The sequence below is a fragment of the Mizuhopecten yessoensis genome, unplaced genomic scaffold (genome assembly GCF_002113885.1).
Source record: "Mizuhopecten yessoensis strain PY_sf001 unplaced genomic scaffold, ASM211388v2 scaffold1375, whole genome shotgun sequence".
NCBI lineage: Eukaryota > Metazoa > Mollusca > Bivalvia > Pectinida > Pectinidae > Mizuhopecten > Mizuhopecten yessoensis.
In genome coordinates, this window is record NW_018404015.1 from 768,733 (window position 1) to 793,147 (window position 24,415).

At 38.5% G+C, this 24,415-nt stretch overlaps 1 protein-coding gene across 4 annotated transcripts in view; it reads right to left on the bottom strand.

Annotated features, from left to right (window-relative positions):
- LOC110460469 (fibrocystin-L-like) overlaps positions 1 to 24,415 on the bottom strand; it is a 106,419-nt gene that overhangs the window by 40,870 nt on the left and 41,134 nt on the right. For all 4 annotated transcript variants that reach the window (XM_021513410.1, XM_021513402.1, XM_021513418.1 and 1 more), the window contains 16 exons: positions 23,732 to 23,968; positions 22,645 to 22,775; positions 21,684 to 21,835; positions 20,878 to 21,029; positions 18,419 to 18,518; positions 17,982 to 18,136; positions 16,126 to 16,245; positions 15,208 to 15,313; positions 14,006 to 14,269; positions 12,490 to 12,614; positions 11,463 to 11,598; positions 10,402 to 10,585; positions 6,041 to 6,279; positions 4,461 to 4,646; positions 3,771 to 3,947; positions 578 to 2,065 (listed from right to left, as the gene is read on the bottom strand). In XM_021513410.1, the coding sequence (XP_021369085.1) occupies positions 578 to 2,065; positions 3,771 to 3,947; positions 4,461 to 4,646; positions 6,041 to 6,279; positions 10,402 to 10,585; positions 11,463 to 11,598; positions 12,490 to 12,614; positions 14,006 to 14,269; positions 15,208 to 15,313; positions 16,126 to 16,245; positions 17,982 to 18,136; positions 18,419 to 18,518; positions 20,878 to 21,029; positions 21,684 to 21,835; positions 22,645 to 22,775; positions 23,732 to 23,968 (3,952 nt within the window). The remainder of the gene's footprint in view (positions 1 to 577; positions 2,066 to 3,770; positions 3,948 to 4,460; positions 4,647 to 6,040; positions 6,280 to 10,401; positions 10,586 to 11,462; positions 11,599 to 12,489; positions 12,615 to 14,005; positions 14,270 to 15,207; positions 15,314 to 16,125; positions 16,246 to 17,981; positions 18,137 to 18,418; positions 18,519 to 20,877; positions 21,030 to 21,683; positions 21,836 to 22,644; positions 22,776 to 23,731; positions 23,969 to 24,415) is intronic.

The following is a 24,415-nucleotide window of genomic DNA, read 5'->3' on the forward strand; positions in this document are numbered from 1 at the left end:
AGACTTTCAGGTATTACCTAAACAAGAGAGACTTTCAGGTATTACCTAAACAAGAGAGACTTTCAGGTATTACCTAAACAAAAGAGACTTTCAGGTATTACCTAAACAAGAGAGACTTTCAGGTATTACCTAAACAAATAGACTTTCAGGTATTACCTAAACAAGAGAGACTTTTAGGTATTACCTAAACAAAATAGACTTTTTCAGGTATTACTAAACAAAAGAGACTTTCAGGTATTACCTAAACAAAAAAGACTTTCAGGTATTACCTAAACAAAAAAGACTTTCAGGTATTACTAAACAAAATAGACTTTTTCAGGTATTACCTAAACAAAATAGACAAGGAACAGACTGATGAAGTTGTACACTTATTATACTGTTTGGTGCAGTATTTGAATTCTGACTTCTGATTGGGTGAAGTGATTTGGCGATGGAATTACAGAGCACTGTTGTGTGTAGAGTTTAATTTGTTTTTTTCTTTATTAGAATTAAAAAAAGTTGTTTATACTAAGAGCTGAAAAAGGTCAAATCGCGTAAAAAGAACCAGTTACTGTCAACATATTGTCAATTGACTTACCTGTGTTTGGAAGGATGCTGGAAGCAGTCATATCAGAGGTAAACATCTTGTCGTTATTCGAGAGTCCTCTGCCTGTGACATTAACAAGTAGTTCATAGGTACCGGCCCTGTAGTCCCCAACAGTGCACACAATCTCAGTCGTCGTGGCCGATGTCAATGTACACGCCCTCCCACCTAGTGTGACAGCGTTGTCGGCTATGGTCGCCCCAAAATTTGTACCACTGAGTGTGACAGTGTCTCCTGAAGATCCAGATGTCGGCGATACAGATGATATCACTGGGGTAGCCCCAACAGTGAAACTGAATTTCTCAGCAGCGTAGGTTGTGCCTCCGGAGGCGACAATGAGATCAAGGTCATTGGCGGCAGAATGCGCTGCTGTTGTGAACACGATCTTTGAGAGTGAGACAGAGGCTACAGGGCAATCGATACTATCTATGGTGACGCGGGTATTATCAGTAAATCCATTACCTAGAATGGTGACGACAGTGCCACCATTGGTACTGCCTACCACAGGACTGACAGAGCTAATGACAGACTGACTGGTGACAGTCACAGGAGATGGGTCATGTTTGGCGCGTCCTTTCTGTGCAACATCTAGTACCAATGGCTGGGCCCCAACTGGTACGGCAGAGATTGTACATTTGACGATGGTGGTGTCAGCGTCAGTCACGGTGCAGACTTCACCTCCGACAGTCACACTCACGTCACTGGTTGAACCTCCCATCCTCTTTCCGGTGATCGTCAATGTTGTTGACGAACCATCCACCGATGTTGGCGATACTGAAGCCACACTAGCAGTCGACCCAAGATCATAGTTAAAATCACATGGGTTGGCATCGCATTCCGCGGTCACCATCTGACCAACGGCTTTGACCTTGACCTCTACTGCCTTGGGACCGTCAGAGTTGGACTTTGGAGCAGAACAAACAATGGATGTGTAGGAAAGCTGGGTGATTGGACAAGAGTTACTCCCAATTGTCACTGTGACATCCTCATCTGGGTGGCTTCCCTGGAATCCCGCGCCGACGATGGTCAGTTGCGTGTTTCCTTCCAGGGACCCCAATATAGGTGAAAAAGAGGAAACAACAGGAACAAGAGTAAATGTCCTATTCTTCTCTTCCAGTATCGGTATGGCGCTTCCCATGTTTTCCACTATAACATCAGGAAACAGTCTTACGCTGATAGGGGGACTGGTGGTCGAGTCCAGCTTACATTTCAGCTCTGTTGTTGAGAACTCAGAAACAATGCAGGAAGCTTCACCAAACATGACCTTGTTTTCACTCCTTGTGGAGGAAAACCCATTACCAGTTATCACAATGTTTTCATTTGCTGTGCCTTGATTAGGAGTGATGGCTGTAATGTTTGGCGTTTGACATGACCAAAATTTGAACCGGAAATTGGTAGGATCTCCACCAGTAGGTTCGGGATCTTCACAGCCAGAGATAGTACAGAGGCTCCCTTGACATGGTCCTGGGGGGTCGCTCACACCTAATGACACAGGTAGATATTCATGATTATATCAAATACAATTAAGGATCCCTGTCCCATTAAAAATACAATTAAGGATCCCTGTCCCATAAAATACAATCAAGGATCCCTGTCCCTTAAAATACAATTAAGGATCCCTGTCCCATAAAAATACAATTAAGGATCCATGTCTCATTAAATACAATTAAGGATCCATATCCCATAAATAACAATTAAGGATCCCTGTCCCATTAAATACAATTAAGGATCCATGTCCCACTGCACTTTGGTTTTTCGTATATACAATAACCTCCACTTAACTTCTGTTTAGATATCACTGTTACACAATTGGGCCCGTTGACTAGGTAGCTCAGTTGGAAAGAATGATAGAACAATAGTCTGAAGTCCAGAGTTTAATGGAATCCTGATCTCACTCTGCTAAAGTTTTACATTCAGAACAACACTATTGTTCATCATCTTTTCTTGATGTCATCTTTATTATCAATTCAGAAAGTGTCGAGAGGTGTGGTTTTCTTTTCAGATTTATCAAAGCTATAGCCATGCCGGAAAAAAACAAATTCTTATACTTTGTTACAATTTTTTGCAGTTGTACAGGTAACCTTAAACATATGCAGTTTTATCATTATGTCAGTATTTATATATATTTATGATATTTATATCATGGACATTGATAATGTACATGATAAACGTACAACTAGAACACAACACTGAGGGGTCAGAAAGGGCCCCACCGTGTGTCTGATGTACATGATAAACGTACAACTAGAACACAACACTGAGGGGTCAGAAAGGGCCCCACCGTGTGTCTGATGTACATGATAAACGTACAACTAGAACACAACACTGAGGGGTCAGAAAGGGCCCCACCGTGTGTCTGATGTACATGATAAACGTACAACTAGAACACAACACTGAGGGGTCAGAAAGGGCCCCACCGTGTGTCTGATGTACATGATAAACGTACAACTAGAACACAACACTGAGGGTCAGAAAAAAAGGGCCCCACCATGTGCCTGACAGGTCTAATTTTAGTCACAGTGACATTTAGACATTATTTAAGCCTCAATTGCAGATCTACATACCACCTGTATCATCATTTTCAATTTCAAAAATATCAGTTTTTGGGATTCTGAGATAAGAACAATGTATCCTCCACTGTTTTTTTTGTTTTGTTTTTTTTACTAAAGGCAACCTTTGACTTAACTAAGAAACTTTTCAAACCCCTATTAAACATCTACTGATCACAATTCTAACAATTGTCAATGTACATATATTTGACTTTAAAGACCTTGCCTTACTTTTTGTGGTCATAATATTTAAACGAATCGATTGATCCCTGTAAGCCTCATGTAAAATATCATGATCCTAGGTGGTATGGTTCTTGAGAAGATGTTGTTGAAGAGCAGAAACCATTTGCTGATGGCAACAAACAAAGACCTGAAACTATGATCAACAGGATGTATTAGATTGTGAGGACAATTCAACACTTAACCTGTTCACCCCTGAAATTTCATGATGAACTATTCCAACCTTTGAATTGTAAGAGTTCAAATGTGTCTTTATAGGGGTGTATGTGTTGAAACTTAACACACATATGACAAATGTGCATGTTGCAATATAAACTGTTAGTTTGATTTCTACCTCACCAGACATTTATGATTAGACCACGACAATCGTCTGACCTTCTAATTGTGTGATTTCTTACCTGAAGTTATATCATAATCAGCTTCTTTGCCAGAGATGTGGACACTCACGTCACCAACATATGACTCCAAACGTTCCACGTTGATTGATCCTCTAACTGAATTATTTGTGTGACTGTTCAGAGGGCCACTCCAGTAGTACTTCCTGCCAGGTGCGTTAAAGCTGTAGTCATACCAACCTGTCAGAATATGTGAGTCATTTTAAAAATATGTGAATCATTTGTAATACAAAATGTGTGAATCATTCATAATACAAAATATGTGAATCATTATAGCAAAATGTGAATCACTGTCAAAATATGTGAATCATTGTAAAAAAGTATGTGAAACATTGTAAAAATATGTGAATCTTTGTAAAAAGTATGTGAATCATTTATAATACAAAATACGTGAATCATTAAACGTGAATCATTGTACAAAATATGTGAGATATTGTGCAGAACATGAATTATCTAAAGAATATGTTAATTATTTTAAAGAATAAATAAATCAGTGTACAAAATACAAGAATTATTGTACAGAATGTTGATTATTTTACAGATTATATGACTGTGTGATTAAATCCTAACATGTCACTGTTACATCAGCATTTAGATTCTGTGCTCTAACATAGATTTTCTGTGAACTAATGCATTTTCCTCATAGACTGTCGTGTTATTGTTGTTCTGTAGACTAACTTGATGACCTCGTACCTGAAGGAAGGCCAGCGGGACCACTGCTGAAACCATAAGGCACGGCGTCCTTAGAGGTAGCATTTCGAACCTGTTCTACCTTGAGACTCGTTCCAACAAGTTGGGGAACATCCCAGCGCCACCGTACCTCGTCTCCAATATTCACAACGAGGTTCTTAGGATTCCAGCTATAACCAGTGCCATATACTGCAAAGCAAGTAATTTTTTTAGATAAGATTAAAATTAGGGTCTTGGTACAAAAGTTTTGAAACAACCTGTAATTTTCAATACCACTACAGGCTCTGCAGAGTCTTAAAAGTTTTGACATAAGTATGAAAATTGAATATTTTTCAGCAGGCTTTTCAAATTTGTATTTCAAAAACCTAGTGAAAACAAATAAGGACTAGATTATCCAACAAGAGGCCCACGGGCCTGTATATATTTTGATAGGGTGGGAATCTCAAAGGTTTCCATGGTATGACCCATTGGATTAAGTCCCAAAGGGTGTTGGCAGACCCTACAGGTCAATTCTTAAACCATGCCTGTATTTGTCTCTCTAAAGCACATGCCCAGCAATTGTTTATATTGCTGAATGGTCAGGATCTCAATAATTTCAAAGTTATGCCCAAGGAACAAGTCCCTAGGGGTGTGTCCAAACCCCAGGGTTATCTTTTGTAACATTATTGTATCTGACACTTTGTGCTTTGCAATTTTATACATGGTTATGAGGTACTGGGGATCTCAACTGTTCATAAGTTATGACCAAGTCTCCATAGGTCATTATTCTTCATTTTCAAGTTAAAAACACTTTTTTCCGCTTTCCCTCAATTCCCCAGGAGGTCAGCCCTTCAACTGATTAATTTTGAAGTCTCACAAACTGATAGCAAATATCATTGATATCCAACCCTTTGTTCCAGAGAAGAAGTCACTTGCAGCAATATTGCCAAATTACCCATTTCCCCCCGCCTTGCTGCCACCTGGGAGGTCAGCCCCTCCATTTGTAAAATTTTAATCCCCATCACCTAAAAAACCTTTCAACCAAATATTACTGATTTCCTACCTGATTTCCAAAGAGGAACCCACTTAAATCAATATGGCCTAATATATTAACCTAAGAATGCTGATAATAGAATGGCCGAATTCCCCCTTTTTGCCCCCCCTCCCATCAGCCCCTCCATTTGTACAATATTGAATATCCACCACATAAGAATACTTCCAATAAATTCAGTTAATATCCATCTGGCAGTTTTAGAGAAGAAGTCACTTCAAGCAATATGGCCAAATTACCCACTTCTGGCCCTGCCCCTCAGCCCCTTGGGGGGTCAGCCCCTCCAATTGTACAAATTTAAATCCTCAAAAGTGGTTTGAGGCATCTGACTGTCTATGATCACCAGCCCTATCTCTGCCACTGGCTTCCGGGGTTTTTCCGGGTACTCTGGTTTCCCAGCACCCCTACCAAAGTCTGGCACATCCTTAAACGACCATAGCTATTAATTATAGGACATAAAGCAGAAACAGACCAAACCAACTGATGAAATCAATGTTTGTCTCAGTAATGTCTCTCTCATTACTCACTTCTCATTAATGAACAACGTCCTTACCAGGATCTGAACCGCTGTTGTCAATCTGGTGGGTCCTCCCTGTGTAACAGATTGTACACACTATCTGGGTCGCCGTTGCCGTAGCAGCGTCCACATCACAGCAGTGACCCCCGACCTTGACGTCGGCTTCAGCGTCTAAGCCCTGGCCGGTGATGGTGACATTTGTTCCCCCGTAAAGCGAGCCCCGACGTGGGTACACACTCTCCACCTTAAGGATGTATTGGATTGTAGGCACAGTGCTGTCAAATAGAATAGAGGTAACTATAGCTGTCACCAAACAGAAATGAAACATACAGAAAATCAATTTGTGACCTCGACCGTAATATTATAGGGGGTGATGAGCAATTTACAAAATATACCAGTGTTGTTAGCTCTATATGTATAGAAAGGCTTCAACGATATATTGTGCGACTATATATTGCGATATTTTAAATACAGTCTGGTAAACAATATTTTTGGGAGGGTTATATTGTATAGGTATTGTATAACACAATACCTATACAATATTTTCAGGATTTTGTCGTTTCAGAATTTAATCTACTCATATCACATCCATCATGACGAGTGACAACTCCAGCTCAGCATGGCTGTCGAAAGACGTGAATTATGTGAAACTTTAAAAGTCATGTCCATTTTGATCCAAGTCCATTTTAAGTTGTAATATTGCCATTACAAAATTGCAACATATCTTTCCTCATTGCTTCGACAGTGTTACTACATGGATGTGATATGAGTAGATTAAATTCAGAAACGATGTAGTAACACTGTAGAAACAATGAGGAAAGATATGTTGCAATTTTGTAATGGCAATATTACAACTTAAAATGGACTTGGTTCAAAATGGACATGACTTTTAAAGTTTCACATAATTCACGTCTAGTGTCACGATACTGTGTTCATGATAAGATAGTGTCACGATACTGTGTTCACGATACAATAGTGTCACGATACTATGGTCACGATACGATACTGTGGTCAAGATACGATAGTATCAAGATACTGTGGTCACGATAAGATAGTGTCACGATACTGGGGTCACGATACGATAGTATCACGACCACAGTATCGTGACACTATCATATCGTGACCACAGTATCGTGCTACTATCTTATCGTGACCACAGTATCGTGACACTATTGTATCGTGACCACAGATAATAGACCCGCCGAATTCCCCCTTTGTGGCACAACCCCCTCAGCCCTTCCATTTGTACAATTTTGAATATCCACCACCTAAGAATACTTCCAATAAATTCAGTTAATATCCATCTCGCAGTTTTAGAGAAGAAGTCACTTCAAGCAATATGGCCAAATTACCCACTTCTGGCCCTGCCCCTCAGCCCCTTGGGGGGTCAGCCCCTCCAATTGTACAAATTAAATCCTCAAAAGTCGTTTGAGGCATCTGACTGTCTATGATCACCAGCCCTATCTCTGCTACTGGCTTCCGGGGTTTTTCCGGGTATATATTGCGATATTTTAAATACAGTCTGGTACACAATATTTTTGGGAGGGTTATATTGTATAGGTATTGTATAACGTATAACACTATACCTATACAATATTTTCAGGATTTTGTCGTTTCTGAATTTAATCTACTCATATCAAATCCATCATGCCGAGTGACAACTCCAGCTCAGCATGCCCGTCGAAAGACGTGAATTGTGTGAAACTTTAAAAGTCATGTCCATTTTGAACCAAGTCCAGTTTAAGTTGTAATATTGCCATTACAAAATTGCAACATATCTTTCCTCATTGCTACTACAGTGTTACTACATGAATGATGATACTATCGTATCGTGACCACAGTATTTTAGAGAAGAAGTCACTTCAAGCAATATGGCCAAATTACCCACTTCTGGCCCTGCCCCTCAGCCCCTTGGGGGGTCAGCCCCTCCAATTGTACAAATTTAAATCCTCAAAAGTGGTTTGAGGCATCTGACTGTCTATGATCACCAGCCCTATCTCTGCCACTGGCTTCCGGGGGTTTTCCGGGTATATATTGCGATATTTTAAATACAGTCTGGTACACAATATTTTTGGGAGGGTTATATTGTATAGGTATTGTATAACGTATAACACTATACCTATACAATATTTTCAGGATTTTGTCGTTTCTGAATTTAATCTACTCATATCAAATCCATCATGACGAGTGACAACTCCAGCTCAGCATGCCCGTCGAAAGACGTGAATTGTGTGAAACCTTAAAAGTCATGTCCATTTTGAACCAAGTCCAGTTTAAGTTGTAATATTGCCATTACAAAATTGCAACATATCTTGCCTCATTGCTTCTACAGTGTTACTACATGAATGATGATACTATCGTATCGTGACCACAGTATCTTGACACTATCGTATCGTGACCACAGTATCTTGACACTATCGTATCGTGACCACAGTATCATGACACTATCGTATTGTGACCACAGTATCGTGATACTATCATATCGTGACCACAGTATCGTGACACTATCGGATCGTGACCCCAGTATCGTGACACTATCGTATCGTGACCACAGTATCATGACACTATCGTATTGTGACCACAGTATCGTGACCACAGTATCGTGATTCTATCGTTTCGTGACCACAGTATCGTGATACTATCGTATCGTGACCATAGTATCGTGACACTATCTTATTATGACCACAGTATCGTGACACTATCGTATCGTGATACTAGCGTATTGTGACCACAGTATCGTGACCACAGTATCGTATCATGACCACAGTATCGTGACACTATCGTATCGTGACCACAGTATCGTGACACTATCGTATCGTGATACTATCGTATCGTGACCACAGTATCGTGACCACAGTATCGTGATACTATCGTTTCGTGACCACAGTATCGTGACCACAGGATCGTGACACTATCGTATCGTGACCACCGTATCGTGACCACAGTATCGTGATCCTATCGTATCGTGACCACAGTATCGGGACACTATCGTATCGTGATACTATCGTATCGTCATGTTTATGTATTCATGACCACAGTATCGTGACACTATCGGATCGTGACCACAGTATCGTGACACTCTCTTATCGTGACCACAGTATCGTGACACTCTCTTATCGTGACCACAGTATCGTGATAATATCGTATTGTGACCACAGTATCATGATACTATCGTATTGTGACCACAGTATCGTGATACTATCGTATTGTGACCACAGTATCGTGCTACTATCGTTTCGTGACCACAGTATCGTGATACTATCGTATCGTGACCACAGTATCGTGAAATTATCGTATCGTGATACTATCGTATCGTCATGTTTATGTATTGTTGCAGCCCGAAAATTGTACAGTGAAATGTAATATGACTTGGTGGCCTAACTCATTTACCCCTGAAGACACATTTGAACTCCTCCAGTTCAAAGGTTGGAATAGTTCACTATGAAATTTCAGGGGTGAACCAGTTAATATAACTAAACAGTTAAGTAGACCTAACAACAGCCACAGGCCACAGTCATCAGGGAAGACTCAGATCCTTAAGAGGGAGATTAGAAAAGTGTTTTCTCACGTTATGCTTTCTAAAAAGCTTGCCCTACCTACAAATGTCCCTTGAACCCTGCCCTAAAGGGTTATATTTTAAAAGAAGCATTTTTCTACGATCACCAAGACCCGAAATACTATTTTTCTATATTTACATTTTTACTGCAAGATCCTAGCTATCAGCATTACCAGAATAAATTACATTTATAGAGCTGGGAAAGCAATTTGATCAGGGTCATTTTGAAGCTTCTCTTCTCATCAATACTCATACAAAGACAATTTTTTACGATAAATTCACATGAACACTTTTTGGGAGTTTGAACATTTTGAAATTATTTTTAGTTACGTAAGAAATGCAGAAATATTATAACATATATAGGTTGTCTGGTATTGACTAGTGAAAAAAATACACACTTTAGTTATGAGCTAGGTCTGGTGATCAAATTTCTGTAGAAGAGATGCGATTGGAGATGAAAAGAAATGAAAATAAATGCATTTCTTTCCTTGACAAGATTTCCTTGCTTATAATAAACATACGGGCGAGCAAATTTAAAGTCAGAAAAATGGAACTCTTCCCTGTTGGAGATGCTGCAAATTACCATGAAATTTTTGCCCAAGCAAACTTTCACTATTTGCCCATGCAATCAATTTTTGCCTCGTAATTGCACTATCCCAGTTAATTTACTACACTCATTATGTTGTTATCAACGTTTGCTGTTATGATAAGTTCACCATCAATCATGAAGGAGGATTTAAAAGGTGAAAATGAAACTGTATGAAAACTTCCCGGTATGACAGAATGATCTGCATATATCTACATATACCATAACCCAGACATTATTAGCTGCTATAGTTACCTGCTGAGAACAGCAGCACCGGTCACTTTCAACACCTTGACAGCGTGTCCTCCAGTACTGAGTGAGGGCAGGGGGCCCGACACCATGGTGTCCGTGAATGTCACAGGGGAGACAACTGTGCTTCCGATGATCAGCGACCCAGAGCTACCAAATCCGGAGCCGGTAATTGTTATCACTTCTCCACCTGGTGTCACGTAACAACAAGGGAGATAAATCTGTGTTAAAGATTGTTTTCATGATAATGATATTTACACTACTAATTTTAATCAAACTCTGGTATTTTCTAGTTGTTCGCAAATTTTGTGGTTTCAAAAAACAAAACAAAAAAATAAAAAAATATTAAAAGTAAAATCATTTCATGATACATGAATTTACAGATTGGATTGGACTAGGTTTTCATATTTGTAAGGCCTGTGTTATGACCCTAGGATTAAGTCCCCAAGAATGAGGCCATACCCCTGAGCTAATCCTGGTAGTGCAAGTGTGTTCATGTCCAGGAAATTAATACATTGTTATGGGATGAGGAACTTAACTGCTTCTTTGTAATGACTAAATCAGGTGATGACTAATTCTAATGCCCTGTTGCAGGGCTGAACCTCTGAGCCAATCCTGGTAGAACAAGTACTGTAATTATTTTATTATTAAGCCTTACGATGTTGACTGTGTATACATTTTTACACTGTTGTACGACATACCCTTCAGCCCTCAAGAGCCTAAATATTTCATTAAAAATTGTAGGCTTTTATAAATCTGAAATCACTCAGTTTTGCTGAAATTTGCCCTGCTCCTTAACCCTTAGCGATGGCCACACCCTTCTCTGATCAGTTGTTAAAGAGTAGCAGGTTTTAAAAGAAAAATATTGATAGACAGATCAAGGACAATTATTGGACAGATGCCACAACACAGCATATGCTTATTGGTCCTATGCCCCAGGTGAGCTATAAATAGATGCAAAAGCGTATCACAAATGCTTTGAAAAATAATTCAATTTTCAGAACAGCTTGTGCTCCTTTAAACATTTTAAAATCACATGCAATTAACTTTGACCTAAATTCACTGACCTTTGACACTTGAAGTGGCATGACTGATGGAAGATATCTGTCCTGTGATGGCGGAGTCGTACGTAAAGGAGTCGGAGGCTGTGATAGTGGCAACACCGGTCATGGCCAGCACAACGGTCACAGAACCTGCTGATGTCTGCAAAAATAGCGGTAAAATATGAAACGAAAAAAAATCCACAACAATCGGTAGCTATAGTTACTTAAAACCTGACCTTACCAACACTTGAATTCTAAGCCAACCCCCAACATAAATCATTATGGCTCCTGAAATCTTCAATTAGAATCATCAATTTGGAAATATGTCATTTCAAAGTTTTACTTTATACACAAACATTGTATATATAAAATGTGTCGCAACGTTTCAAGACTGACTGCCCCATTTGTCAAGCCATGACTGAGTGAGTGATTTGTATTGTTTATTGTTTACCTGTACAACGATAGGATGAAATTGTATATATCATATGTCACTCGACCTGGTGTAACAGCTAGCCCCCTCCCCNTAGCTTGATCCTTTCCCAACTAGATAGTTTTTCCTCAGGGGAAAAAATTAGCTAGCTAATTCCCCAATTTTACATTTAATCTAATCCATTTTACCACAATTATAACGTATGGAAATGATATATTTTCTGTTACTGTATGTGAACCTTATTTTCATTAAACAAGAGACCCAGAGAGCCTGTATAGCACACCTAGAGCAATCATCAGTAAAATTTAAAATATTCTCATAAATCAAGTAATGTTGCAAAATTTTCCCAATTCCCAGATTTTGGATTCCGTCTCTAAATTACATTAAAGCTCCCTTGATTTTCTGATCCAAAAATCTACCACCCTGGCTAACAGATTTCAAATGAAAAGTTGACGGAGTCAACCCAATTATATGCGATATACAAAGTTCCATGGCATCAGAACACTGGAATCGTATGTAATGCAAAAAGATTGCCAGGATGTTATATTTTTCCTGATTACATGAATATCTTGTACGTTTTTCCATTATCACAACAGAATGACCGTTTTGTAAAGTACTGACCCTCGGTGGTATGACGCAGACTAGCTGGCCTGGGGAGTTGGAGATGACAGGACAGGGTTGACCACCCACAGTAACCATGGCATCATTCCTAAAGCCGTGTCCAGTCAGGGTCAGGTTCACACCACCTGTTACAGGGAAAATAAATTATTGAAGCCAATTATCAATTCTGAATAATATTGACCAATTATGGACTTTTTTGAGGTCAATATCTGGTTATATGAACCTGAGAAAAGATATAGACCTTGATATTGTCTCTGTTATTATTAACTTTGAGGTTCATACAACATATTCAATGAAACAAAAGTCCTTAATTATAATATTTGATATAAAGTGTACAACTTTCTTTTACCCTTAAACAAGATGGAACAATTTAGATAAAAAAATCTAAGGAAAGATTATATCTTATTAAATTTGGTAGAGTGTAATTGAAGTTACGACATCATAACGGAATAATGGCCTGCAGTTTCTAAAACTAATGACACCAGGTCAATCTCACAAAATGTCAACTTCTAAATGATCTAACCAATGCATGAGGCTGTAAATTTATTGAATGCACAAACTGTGCAATATGAAGCAGTCCTCCAGTCTTTTTGATTTCTATGAAAACTGCTGATTCTGCAGTTAGCCTTTAAACCAATATCACTTTGATCAATTCATGCAAGTATGCAGTGGGATACAGTATAACTTGATAAAACAGAGAAACATAGTTAAATGTAAGGAGATTATTCCTCATGTGGCATCAATAGGGTGAGACTTTGAAATGTAAGTTTTCCCTTCCTTTATAGTTATATAAACTTTATTTATTAAACAACAATTATGAAACAAGTTTTTACAACTGATACCAATCACACTTGTTGGCCCGAATGTTAGCACGGGAAGGGGTGTGTGTGTGTGTCTTACTGTGGGAGGAAACTGGAGTACCCGGAGAAACCCCACGTGGTCGGGCAGGTTACCCCATACCTTTTCACGTCCGATCAGGTAATCGAACCCAGGCCACCTTGGTGAAAGCCAATGCGCTATCCACTGACTGTGCCACCCGTACATCCCCTTTCCCTTTCTATCATGACAGAGCAAAGAATCTACACATTATCCCTTTGACATTGTGTTAGGTTTCACTGTATTTATCATACACATACCTAGTACCACCCAAGCTACTTGTACTTAAAATGAAATTGTAAATAGAATTACTGTAGACTAGCTGTTAGGTATACCAGTGAACCACAGTAGGTGAGACCCTTTTCATGCCTGTATCACCCCCCTGTATCACCCCCCGGTGCTACTCTTTACCCTTTCACCACTGTAAACCAAAATGGACTCAACCATATCAATGTGTGGTAGAGTCTAATCAACTTTGATGCCTTTATGTACCCCCTAAAGTACTAAAGTCAGGTGAAGAACTGTTGATGCCGTTACATACCCCCTAAACTAACAAAGGGAGTTTAAAAAGTCATCTTGGATGCCTTTCATCCCTGAAAACTATCAGAGATAGTTACAAAACTGTGATGCCTTTACGTACCCCCTAAAGTACTTGAAGCAGGTAGAAAACTGATGATGCCTGCAGAGCAGATGAAATTGACGTCACTGCCATGTGCCAAGCCAAAGCCTGCAACGTTGACGCCAACCATGTGAGTGCCTGCGGGGGTGCTACCGAGCGTACACGAGATGGAAGTGGATGTGGAACTGGTCACTTCACAGGCCACACCTCCTAACATCACAGAGTTGTCCGCGGAAGTTGCACTGAAACCAGTCCCGGTGATTGTAGCGACTGTACCAGATTGTCCTAAGAAAAACAACAAACAATTAATCAGATCATCTTGGTAATAAAGAAAAAGTGATGTTAAGAAAGCTTTACCTCCCCTTACCCCTTGCATTGACCTTGACCTTTAACGTAATACCAAAACCTGGTATGTCCTTAAATGATCATAGCTGTTAATAGGACATAAAAAACCCACAAACAAATCTTTAAACAGATAATATAATTTCTATTCAAAGCATCTTCCACAAGACTTGATCATGATCCACTTGCTACCTTGATTATAAGGACTGCACACAAGCAACAAGCAGAGTGCCGCTGATATAGACTTTATCAATCTCAATTCAGCACATTTAAAAATTGAAACTTTGGAGAATGTATCCATTCTATTTTAAGAATATATATGTTACATTCCAAAAAAAATGTTTTACAATGAGCTGAACACAGACCAAATTTCCAAAATGTTCATGTCCTTGGTTGCTTGTACAAAAAAGTAAGACGTTATTGATTTATAAGTATTTCAAAGATACAATTACAATGTAGGGTTGTTAGGTCAACAGCATTTCTAAACACTTATAACTCATTCACCCCTGAAGACACATTTAAACTCTTCCAATTCAAAGGTTGGAATTGTTCATTCTGAAATTTCAGGGGTGAATGACTTAATGAAAATATCCAGGATTCCTTCTGGCAAAGAATTACAAGTCTTCTTTTTTTAAGAAAGAAATATTTCAAAAGTGGTCCTCTAGATCTCAAAGGTTGCCCTGACACTGGAAGTTAAAACTCAATCGTAATACTCAAGCACGCCATTGTTTCAAATGTTGTTAAATTCTTTAGACCTATAAGAATGTATGGCTGACAGAACATGTAGGCTGGTGAGTCAATTTATTTTAAAGCCTGGAGCCAACTTAGAGTTAAGACTTTTTCATGGTTTGTAACAACTTCCCACGAAACAGAAGACTCACCTGTACCAGGTGATATGTTTGTTACTGTAGGGGTTCTACTTGCCAGCCATTCAAAGTCACAGGTACCGGAACACCTGGTCGGTATGCCATTGGTCAACGTCGTTACCTGTAATAGAAATTATTTTTACCTTGAATAACAGGATCAGAAATATCTTAATTAGCATTTCTTGTAAGTAAAGAGGATTCTAACTTTCATTCTGCTTTTAATTTTTGGAGTTGCTCCCCCCTTTTTACTCCGTGTATTTACAGGATATACTTTCCAACTTTATCCTCAACTAATTTTACGGAGTTGCTTCCCTTCTTTTAAATCCACTGATTTCAAGGAATTTATTTCCTCTTTTTTCCTCTACTAATTAACAGGAGTTACCTCCCTTGTTTAACCTGACCGGTTTAAAGGATTTGCCGCGACAGATAGACACATTTTGTATGTAAATGTAACTAGCTTATCAGTTTTTGACAAATACATAGAGGATATTTAATGGTTTCCCAATATCAAATTATCTTGAGTTAGAAAACTAATACATTTAATGACCATCTGTCTATATACATATAAATAGTGTGCTTGAGTTTAAACATGAGATTTGTTATGTTCCCAGTATAAAGTTGTTTGCTTAAAATTATTGTATTATATAGTTATAACATTATGTATATATAGGAAATTTAGCTCAATACTGGTAGCTACAGCAGCTGACTGGAAGGCTGGGATTGGAACAGATATAGACAGGTTGTCCTTTAACTCATCCACCCCTGAAGACACACTTGAACTCTTCCAATTCAAAAGTTGGAATCTTCCATTTTGAAATCTCAGGGGTGAATGCGTTAATAGTTCAATTATACAGAATAATTAGTTAGGACTGACTAAAGGTGGTCGTTAAGACCGATAGTCATCAACTAGTACAGACAGTGGCAATGAAGTACCTGTGGCTTATCATGTGGAGCACTCAAGAATTCTCCTGGTATGGGGCCCCAAAGCACATGGCCATTAACCTCAGTGCTGGCTGTCATGGAAACCTGATCACCAGTTAAGGCAGGATCCAACTGAAGTATAAACACAAAAGAGTTCAAGGCAAAATCTATTTAAATAGGATATAAATACCATTACTTTACCCATTATGGATCTCTGTTGAAAGAATTTGTTATATATAGTGTGACTTGAAATCCTATTTCATTATGAAACATTCTATCATCACAAGAGGTACTCGCTTGTGAAATTTGGTCATTGTAGGTGGCATCTGGGTTCATGAAATATGCTCCATACAAAAATATAAGAGTAAAAATAAAAGCAAAAAAGGGCCTTAACTCTGCATATCTTGGGGAGACAATTCTAAGTTTAGTATGCAATACATGTACATCACAACAGGCATTTGCATGCAAAAGCTGGTGACAGAATATAATTATGCAATATGCCCAGAACAAATTTTTCACACACAGTGAAGAAAGGCCCAAAACTCTGTATACAGTCGAACCTCGTTATCTCGAAGTCGACGGGATCGTTGGGAAACTTCGAGTTATCCGAGTATCCGAGTTAAGCGAGTTCCTATGTTTGGCATAAAGCTTGGTAAAGTGTTTGGTCCAATATGAGGCTATATATGTCATTGATTTCTCTGACAATCAACGTATTTAAACAGTCTATAAATGACAAAAAGATAACTATAAAATAACAAATAACAACTTATTCATAATCATATTCATTAATTAATGTTACAATTAACACACATGCTGTCTCCGACCTCGTGCTATGCTGATAGAAATTTCAATGCGGAAATGAAAGTGCGCAAGTCTTTATACAAATCACTGTATTGGAACGTACACGCTGGATTGCTCAGTTGATTTCGACATTCCGAAATGGGTATGAGTTAATCAGGAAACATATCCACATTTATAGACCGCAATGACACTTGACATCTCCTCAACACGACGTACTCAACAATAATTATCGTGTTGTTCAATCTCTCAATTAATTATCAGGGCCATACAAGCTCCTATAAAAACATTAAACCAACGAACCAGTCCTAGGTTGTGATTTTTACTGTGGAGCTTATTTACGCATGACCGCAAACTGTGACCCATTTTCCGGTTAGAATGTGTCGGCAACTTTGGTGTAAATAAAGTGTTATTCAAATTGTTTACGGGCTCGCAGTAAGTACTAATTGTTGTTAATCAACATTGATGAAGTTTGTTGCTTTATTTGTACAAAGTGTTTTTACAGTCAAACACATTTTAATGCCATGAGTTTAATCGAAGTTATTATGACCGAGCGTAAGCTGCTCTATGAGAACGATGTTTTACCGTAGCACGTATCAAATAATTAAACAATATATGATAGACTTGTGAATCTTAAGAAACTTCGAGGTAGGAGATATTTTTATGTAGGGTTTTCGTTGTTGGGACCGATGTTTCACTTCGGGATATCCAAGTTTTTCGAGTTTTCAGAGTTCGAATTATCAGAGTTTTTATTACTAAGATTAAGAAGAGTTTTGGCCGGGACCGATGAAATACTTCGAGTTAAACAGTGTCTTCGAGTTAAACGAGTTCGAGATAACGAGGTTCGACTGTATATTGTTTTGCATGAGATCCAATAGTATGCAATACTCCATATCAAGGAAGGACAAATGAAATGCAAACCTACACTCCTTTCTGGTATTACCTGTGGGGAATTAACTCATACCCTCCTGAAGACACATTTGAACTCTTCCAATTCAAAGGTTGGAATAGTTCATTAAGAAATATCAGGGGTTATTTAGCCAACAAAATGTTATCCTATGATCACTCACCTTGATTATTGATTGGTCCCCCACCAGAGAGTTGTAAGTAACTGTCCAGTTAAAATTGGAACAAATGCCATTGAATATGACCGAAACATCATCGTTGCCATTAATTGTTGACAACTCTCCTGCCAATTCTTCTGCAGTAATGTCGATTGGGATTTCTGTTAAACAAAAACAATATGAACCAGTGGTTAGGGAAAAAAAGTCATTTTAACAAGATGGTGGGTGCATGTAGGTCAGGGAATCATGTCCCAGCAAAATTTCACCTCACCAAGGGAGATAACTTGCAGAGAATGATTGACCTGCTTTGCCCCAATTTCACAAATGATAATTTATTTAAGTTTATCTGTTAAAAATAAATGCTGAATTTGAAACATGCTATGACATTATAAATGCTTCCCGATGGAAAATACTTGAAATTCATGGTCTCTTCATATACTTACTAGTGCGTTGCGACCCAAGAAACTCCAGGTCAAATGTCCCATCGATTTTTGGCGAGGCACCTTGTAATCGTGTCACAGTCACAGTAGCATCCTCTGGCTTCTACAACACCAAGTCATGTAATTAGTAGTCTTCTCATCAACAAATATAACAGCAGGGCCTGTATTGCTCACCTAGATATTTAAGCAATTGCAGGATACAGTTCTAGCCCTTCTTTTATACAATATTTGATTCCCTTGTCCTAGGTTAGGATGTAAGTTACAAACAATTTTGCAGAATGGTCGACTGTTCTGTGGAAAAACTTTAAAACATACATATGCCCTATTAATTACTTGTTTTGTGCCCACTCCGCAGGCCTGCATTTTTCTAAAGGGACCAAGGAATGCTTCATAGGAAATGTGGAGATCTGTGCTCATCGGGTTACATGTATTAGGAGGAATTTCAACTGTTTCTATAATATGACAAAAGGACTAATGCACCAGGAAGGGGCCAGTCCCCTGAGCTAATTTCAGTATCATAACTGTATTTGTTTCTTCATGTCAAGCAAAAACTTATATGGTTATTAGGTGTTTGCATCCTTTTGGCCAAAGATGTTCCAGACAAAATTTAGTCCACTAAGCTTTTTATACCTTTCACAACTGTAGACCACAATGGACTCATCCAAATCAGCGCATAGTCAAGTTTACATAAGTTACATAAGTGTGAAAGGGTTAAAGAAAGCGTTGGCCGACAGGTCAGTAAGGGCCCCGTCTTGTGGCAATATATCCCCCTTAATCATCAAGAAGCAATCTGCCCATATAGCTGAGCTTGACATTTGAAATTTGGACTTCAAAAAGAATCGCAAGGAAGCAAAATATACAATTTACATGTACTATAATGTAAGTCTTGTTTCCTTCCACCTCCATATTTGCTGAGCTAACAGAAATGTAAATACCGGTGCAATACTCATTTGTTATCTTTGATTTGTTTTATTTCACCTTATATACCTCCTCCCTCAAGAGCCAGGGTCAAAGTTGGACCCAAATGACCTTGACCATTAACCCAGTGACCCTGATCTTTGTTCAGTTGACTTATTCTTTAATTCCGACCAACTTTACTTCTTAATATCATAACAAAATGTTGATCAGTAAAAAATATCAAACTTGACCTTGACCCTTTGAGCCCTGTCACCTGAACCTAAGGTCAGTTGACTCTGTGTTAAGTTCTGAACAACATTGCTTCCTAACATAAGAAAATGACCATCGAGAAAAAGGTAAAAAATTTAACCTTCATCTTTGACCAAGTGACCTTGACCTTTGGTCAATTGATTCCATGTTTAATTCTGAGCAACATTGCTTCAAAGTGTCATAGCAAAATGTTCACCAGTGAAAAGGTACAAAATTTAACCTTGACCTTTGACCCAATGACCTTGACCTTTGGTCAGTTGACTCCAAGTTTAATTCTGAGCAACATTGCTTCAAAGTGTCATAGCAAAATGTTCACCAGTGAAAAGATGCAAAATTTGACCTTGACCTTTGAATCTAACGACCTTGACCTTTGACCTCGACTTTTTACCTCAGTGTGTCTCTTTGTTTAATTCAGAACAACTTTGCTTCATAATGTCATGCCAAAATGTTCACCTGTGAAGCTAAATAATTTGACCTTGACCCCTGACATGATGACCTTGACCGTTGGTCAGTTGACTCCTTGTTTAATTCTGATTAACTTTACTTCATAATGTGGTAACAAAATGCTCATCAATGAAAAGATGTAAAATTTGACCTTGACCTTTGAACCTAATGACCTTTACCTTTGACCTTGACTTTTTACCTCAATGTGTATTTTTGTAAACTGAACATCTTGACCAAGTTTCATGTACAACGTCAATAAATACGTAAGTTATCAGCCAGGAACAAAATTTGAGGACGGACAGACAGACAGAGTGATTACTATAGGGCACCCGTATCTCCGATACGGGGCCCTAATAACAGACAACAGTGGATTTGACGATGCTAAGCCTCAATATAAGCCCAACAGTGGGCACACATGTGATGACTCTAGAACATCTATTAATTCATGGAATAGTTCGTTATGAAATTTCCAGGGTGAATAATTTAAGGATTTTTCTTCAACTGGTAGGAGGAATTCGTCCTAGGTAGTGAGATTTCCATCCTCGATATCCAGGGGTTACGCTCACAGGACCCCTGGAATATGTCATAGCAAAATTGAAGGCATTCAGCTAGCTATTTGATTGATCTCGGGTAAGAAAACCTGACCAATCACTAGGCTGATACCTGTTCTTTGAGAAATGCCTGACTTCACACCCAGTTAGTTTTACTGTTACGAAACCGCAAGATTTTTCCAATGTCCATCAAAGGATCAAACTAGTCTTCTTGTCTCATATGAATCCACAAGGTGCTGCACACCGAGCCTTCAATTTTGCGTTGACATTTACCTACAGGTTGTGTATCTATAAATTTACCTGTTCGCTTGTGAAGAGTGGGAAATTGTCGCCACAATTTTGTGGAAAAAGGGTGACGTCGTAACTTGTGCTATTGCCTTCCACTACAACATTGTCGATCAGATTTTTTCCGTTCAGTTTGGGTTGTCGAAGGCGTTGCATGGTAATATTTCCTGTACAATAAAAACACAAGAAATGAATACTGTGAAATCGTGTATTCTACTGACTTCTTAAAAGTTCTCGTACCGTTGCCAACTGTTACTACGCATTGGAAATTAACTTTTTCGAGCATGACTATTAAGCTTTGATAAATCATTTCCAAAAAGCAAATGATTCTAGCCTGGGAGACTTTCATGAAAAATAATAAAGATTAAATAAACAAAACTGATGTAATAATAGCAGTGTTCTGACCTGTAAACATTCAGCATGACAATAATACCCTGGTTTGAACCATAGACTGAATTCAGATTGGTATTTCTATAACTGACTGAGTTTACAACCTGGCCCAACTGCCCTTCAGTCATATCCAAAACGAAATTCTGGGGAGTTTGAGGATACTGTAGATACAAAACCCTACACATAGCAGTGGCCGATAGGGTCCTTAAAATATAGAGTTTTATAAATATAGTACTAGTAGATCAACATGGGTTACATCAACCTGTGAAAGTAGGGAAACTTTATTTGTTCAGTTCACTTTGAGAAATAGTGAAAAAAAAACAATTCAAAGATGGCCACTGCAGGCAGACCTCAGACCGGTACCATGAATGAATGGCAACCAGAACAGCCCATTATTGGATTTTGGTGGGTTCAAAACAGATTCAACTTACCATCAGTGGTCGGCTTCTCTTTGCCCAAATACACTTCGTCAATGTAAATATCCCCAGTGCCTTCAATGGCTGCTTTCTTCAGGTAAAATCGACTTCCTCCTGTCACCTTGGCTTGGAGGGCATCAAAGACGTTAACACAACTGTACTCCCATCTACCAAGGCAAAGGTAAGAACTCTCCACATGATAATCACTCTATATCTCAGGTTGATTTTAACCAGATTTCAATCTAGCTCAAGGTCATTGCACTCTCTCTGTCCTATCAACAGTGAGTTGTTGTCGTGATCCTCAAAACCTCTTAATGGCTAATAAATATTGCCACCATGCATGTCCCATATACTTAAGGCAAATGGTACTACAGCATTATAGTTACCAATGCATGAAAGAAGAGTTCCACTAGAGGATTTTTACTTAAGAGTATCCTCCCCTCCTTATAGAACATGAAGCGACCCAAAAGGATTTTGTTTTTGGTTTAGAGTAACTTCCTATGGATGGCATTGTAGTTGATCACACTAAGGCTTTGTGATATAAAGGTTCGAAGTTTGACACTTGCTGTTTTTTTGGGTCCTTTTTTATTAAAATTTTCAAACATTCAAATTCTGGACATTACTGTTACTCAGTACTCTGTTAAGTGCATGACAACACATGTTTTTGAGAGAATACTACTTTTGAAAAGGGCTTAAACATAATTACAGTAGTTCAAAATGGTCAATTTTAAGATCTATTTTTCGCGAAAGAGTGGCCATGATAGAACTTTCTAAGGTCTGAATAGATTAACTAGCTTATAATTTCACAAGTTGCATTTATTTTTTGTGGAAAAGTTGTAATTACCACAAAAATAACTGCAAAAGATCAGAACCCTGGACAAAAACCAACAATACATATAGCATATGAAACAAAAAAATACAGGTGAAGAAATAAACTTCAGTATTTGTAACTGTCATAATCAGTTCAGATACTTACTCCATGGTGCTTGTTGACGTGATGACGTCTTTCAATTTTACCCATTTATCTTGAGTGTTGGATTCGGAGTCTGTGTATTGGTAGTTCATCGTCATGTCAGTCCCAATGGCTCCTTGGTGAGCAAAGCATAGCTGCAACACAGACAGAGTCAGGGTCAATTGAGTGTTTGAACATCATTTAAATTCACTAAATTTACACTTACCGTTCAACTAGCTTGCCTAATATGATACTACCAAAACATAAATCCATTGAGTTATGGGGAATTTGCTTACAGAAACGTTTTCATCATTTACATATTGTGAAGTTCAATTTTAATGAAACATTGGCAATATGCCTGCATATGCCTTAAATGTGTCTCAATTGTACCTATATTGAACAGGTTTTAACCCCTCCTATTCTGTCCTCTTTTTCTTTGTTAACAAAAATGTACCTAAGGCATTAATAGAATAAATTTGTTTTTAATCTTAGTGTAAGTATTTATATATGTCAACCTGGTAAAATACTAGCCGCTTCATATAACAACTTGGCTAGGGAGAATTTCTCTTCAGCTTTGGTGTTTGGTAGAGTGTACATGCATGACCAGTAAACTAGAGGTCTCGGGTTCGACTCCTGGGCTCGACATTGACAAAATAATGACCTCTGTTACATGATTACACAGAGATAATCCTAAAAGTGCTTCACAGAAATCATATAAAGTTATGTTGCAGAAATACCCAATTGGGCATAAAGCAACTAAGCACAGCTAGTTTGTTCGTGTTTTACATCCTATTAACAGCTATGGTCATTTAAGGACGTGCCAGGTTTTGGTGGTGGGGGGAAAGCAGGAGTTCCTGGAGAAAAACCTTCTACCTTCAGCCAGTACCTGGCGACTGCCCCACATAAGTCTCGAACCCGCGACCCAGTGGTGGAGGGCTAGTGGTTGCAGAATGTCAGACGCCTTAACTACTTGGCCACCGCGGCCCCTCAACAAAGCACAGAGTAAAACATCACAATCCTTATTTTATGAAATGTATGTATGTTTTTCTATTTGAAATTTGAATAATAAGAAAAATTTAATAAGTTGTTGACTGAATCATGACCGACTTACCACTGGGCTCTGTGTCAGGGACAGAGCTGGGGTTTTGCCTTCTTTTTGAAAGAGAACCTTTGGATTCTTAAGGACATATCTGCCACAGAAAGCTTCCATCTGTGAATATCGTTTGTTGAGGTTGTAGGAAGGAGTGGAGTGGGCCTCCTCAAAAGTGTAATGCAGAGTTTTCTTGGACGGCTTAGATAACTTCAATGGGCAACGTGTGCTGAAAAGCCTCTCCAGAGCAACTTTTACCTGGAGAATAAATACAAGTGAATACTCATAAATTCTCTGTAGATCAAAGTCGTAAAAGTGTCTGTTTCCAGTCAGACAGTGTTTATAAACTTTTATATTGAATCAATATACACAATAGAACTAATTTGTTTCTAATCTTGGTGTTAGTATTTATATATGTCACCCTGGGAAATACCAGCCGCTTCATATACCAACTTGGCTAGGGAGAAATTTTCTTAAGCTAATATTCGGTAGAGCGTACGACTAGGACTTGGTTCGACGCCTGATGACAGCTTGATGATATTCAAATACTCGGCTTTTGTAAAAGATAACACTCCCCATATTCTGGCTTAGAATCTTTTGATGTCCATGGATTTTTTCATAGGCTCTGTGCCTTAAATATGACATTCATTTTGATGCTGAGCATTTATATATTCGGGAAATGATGGTAAAGTGTAGGCGTCGCAA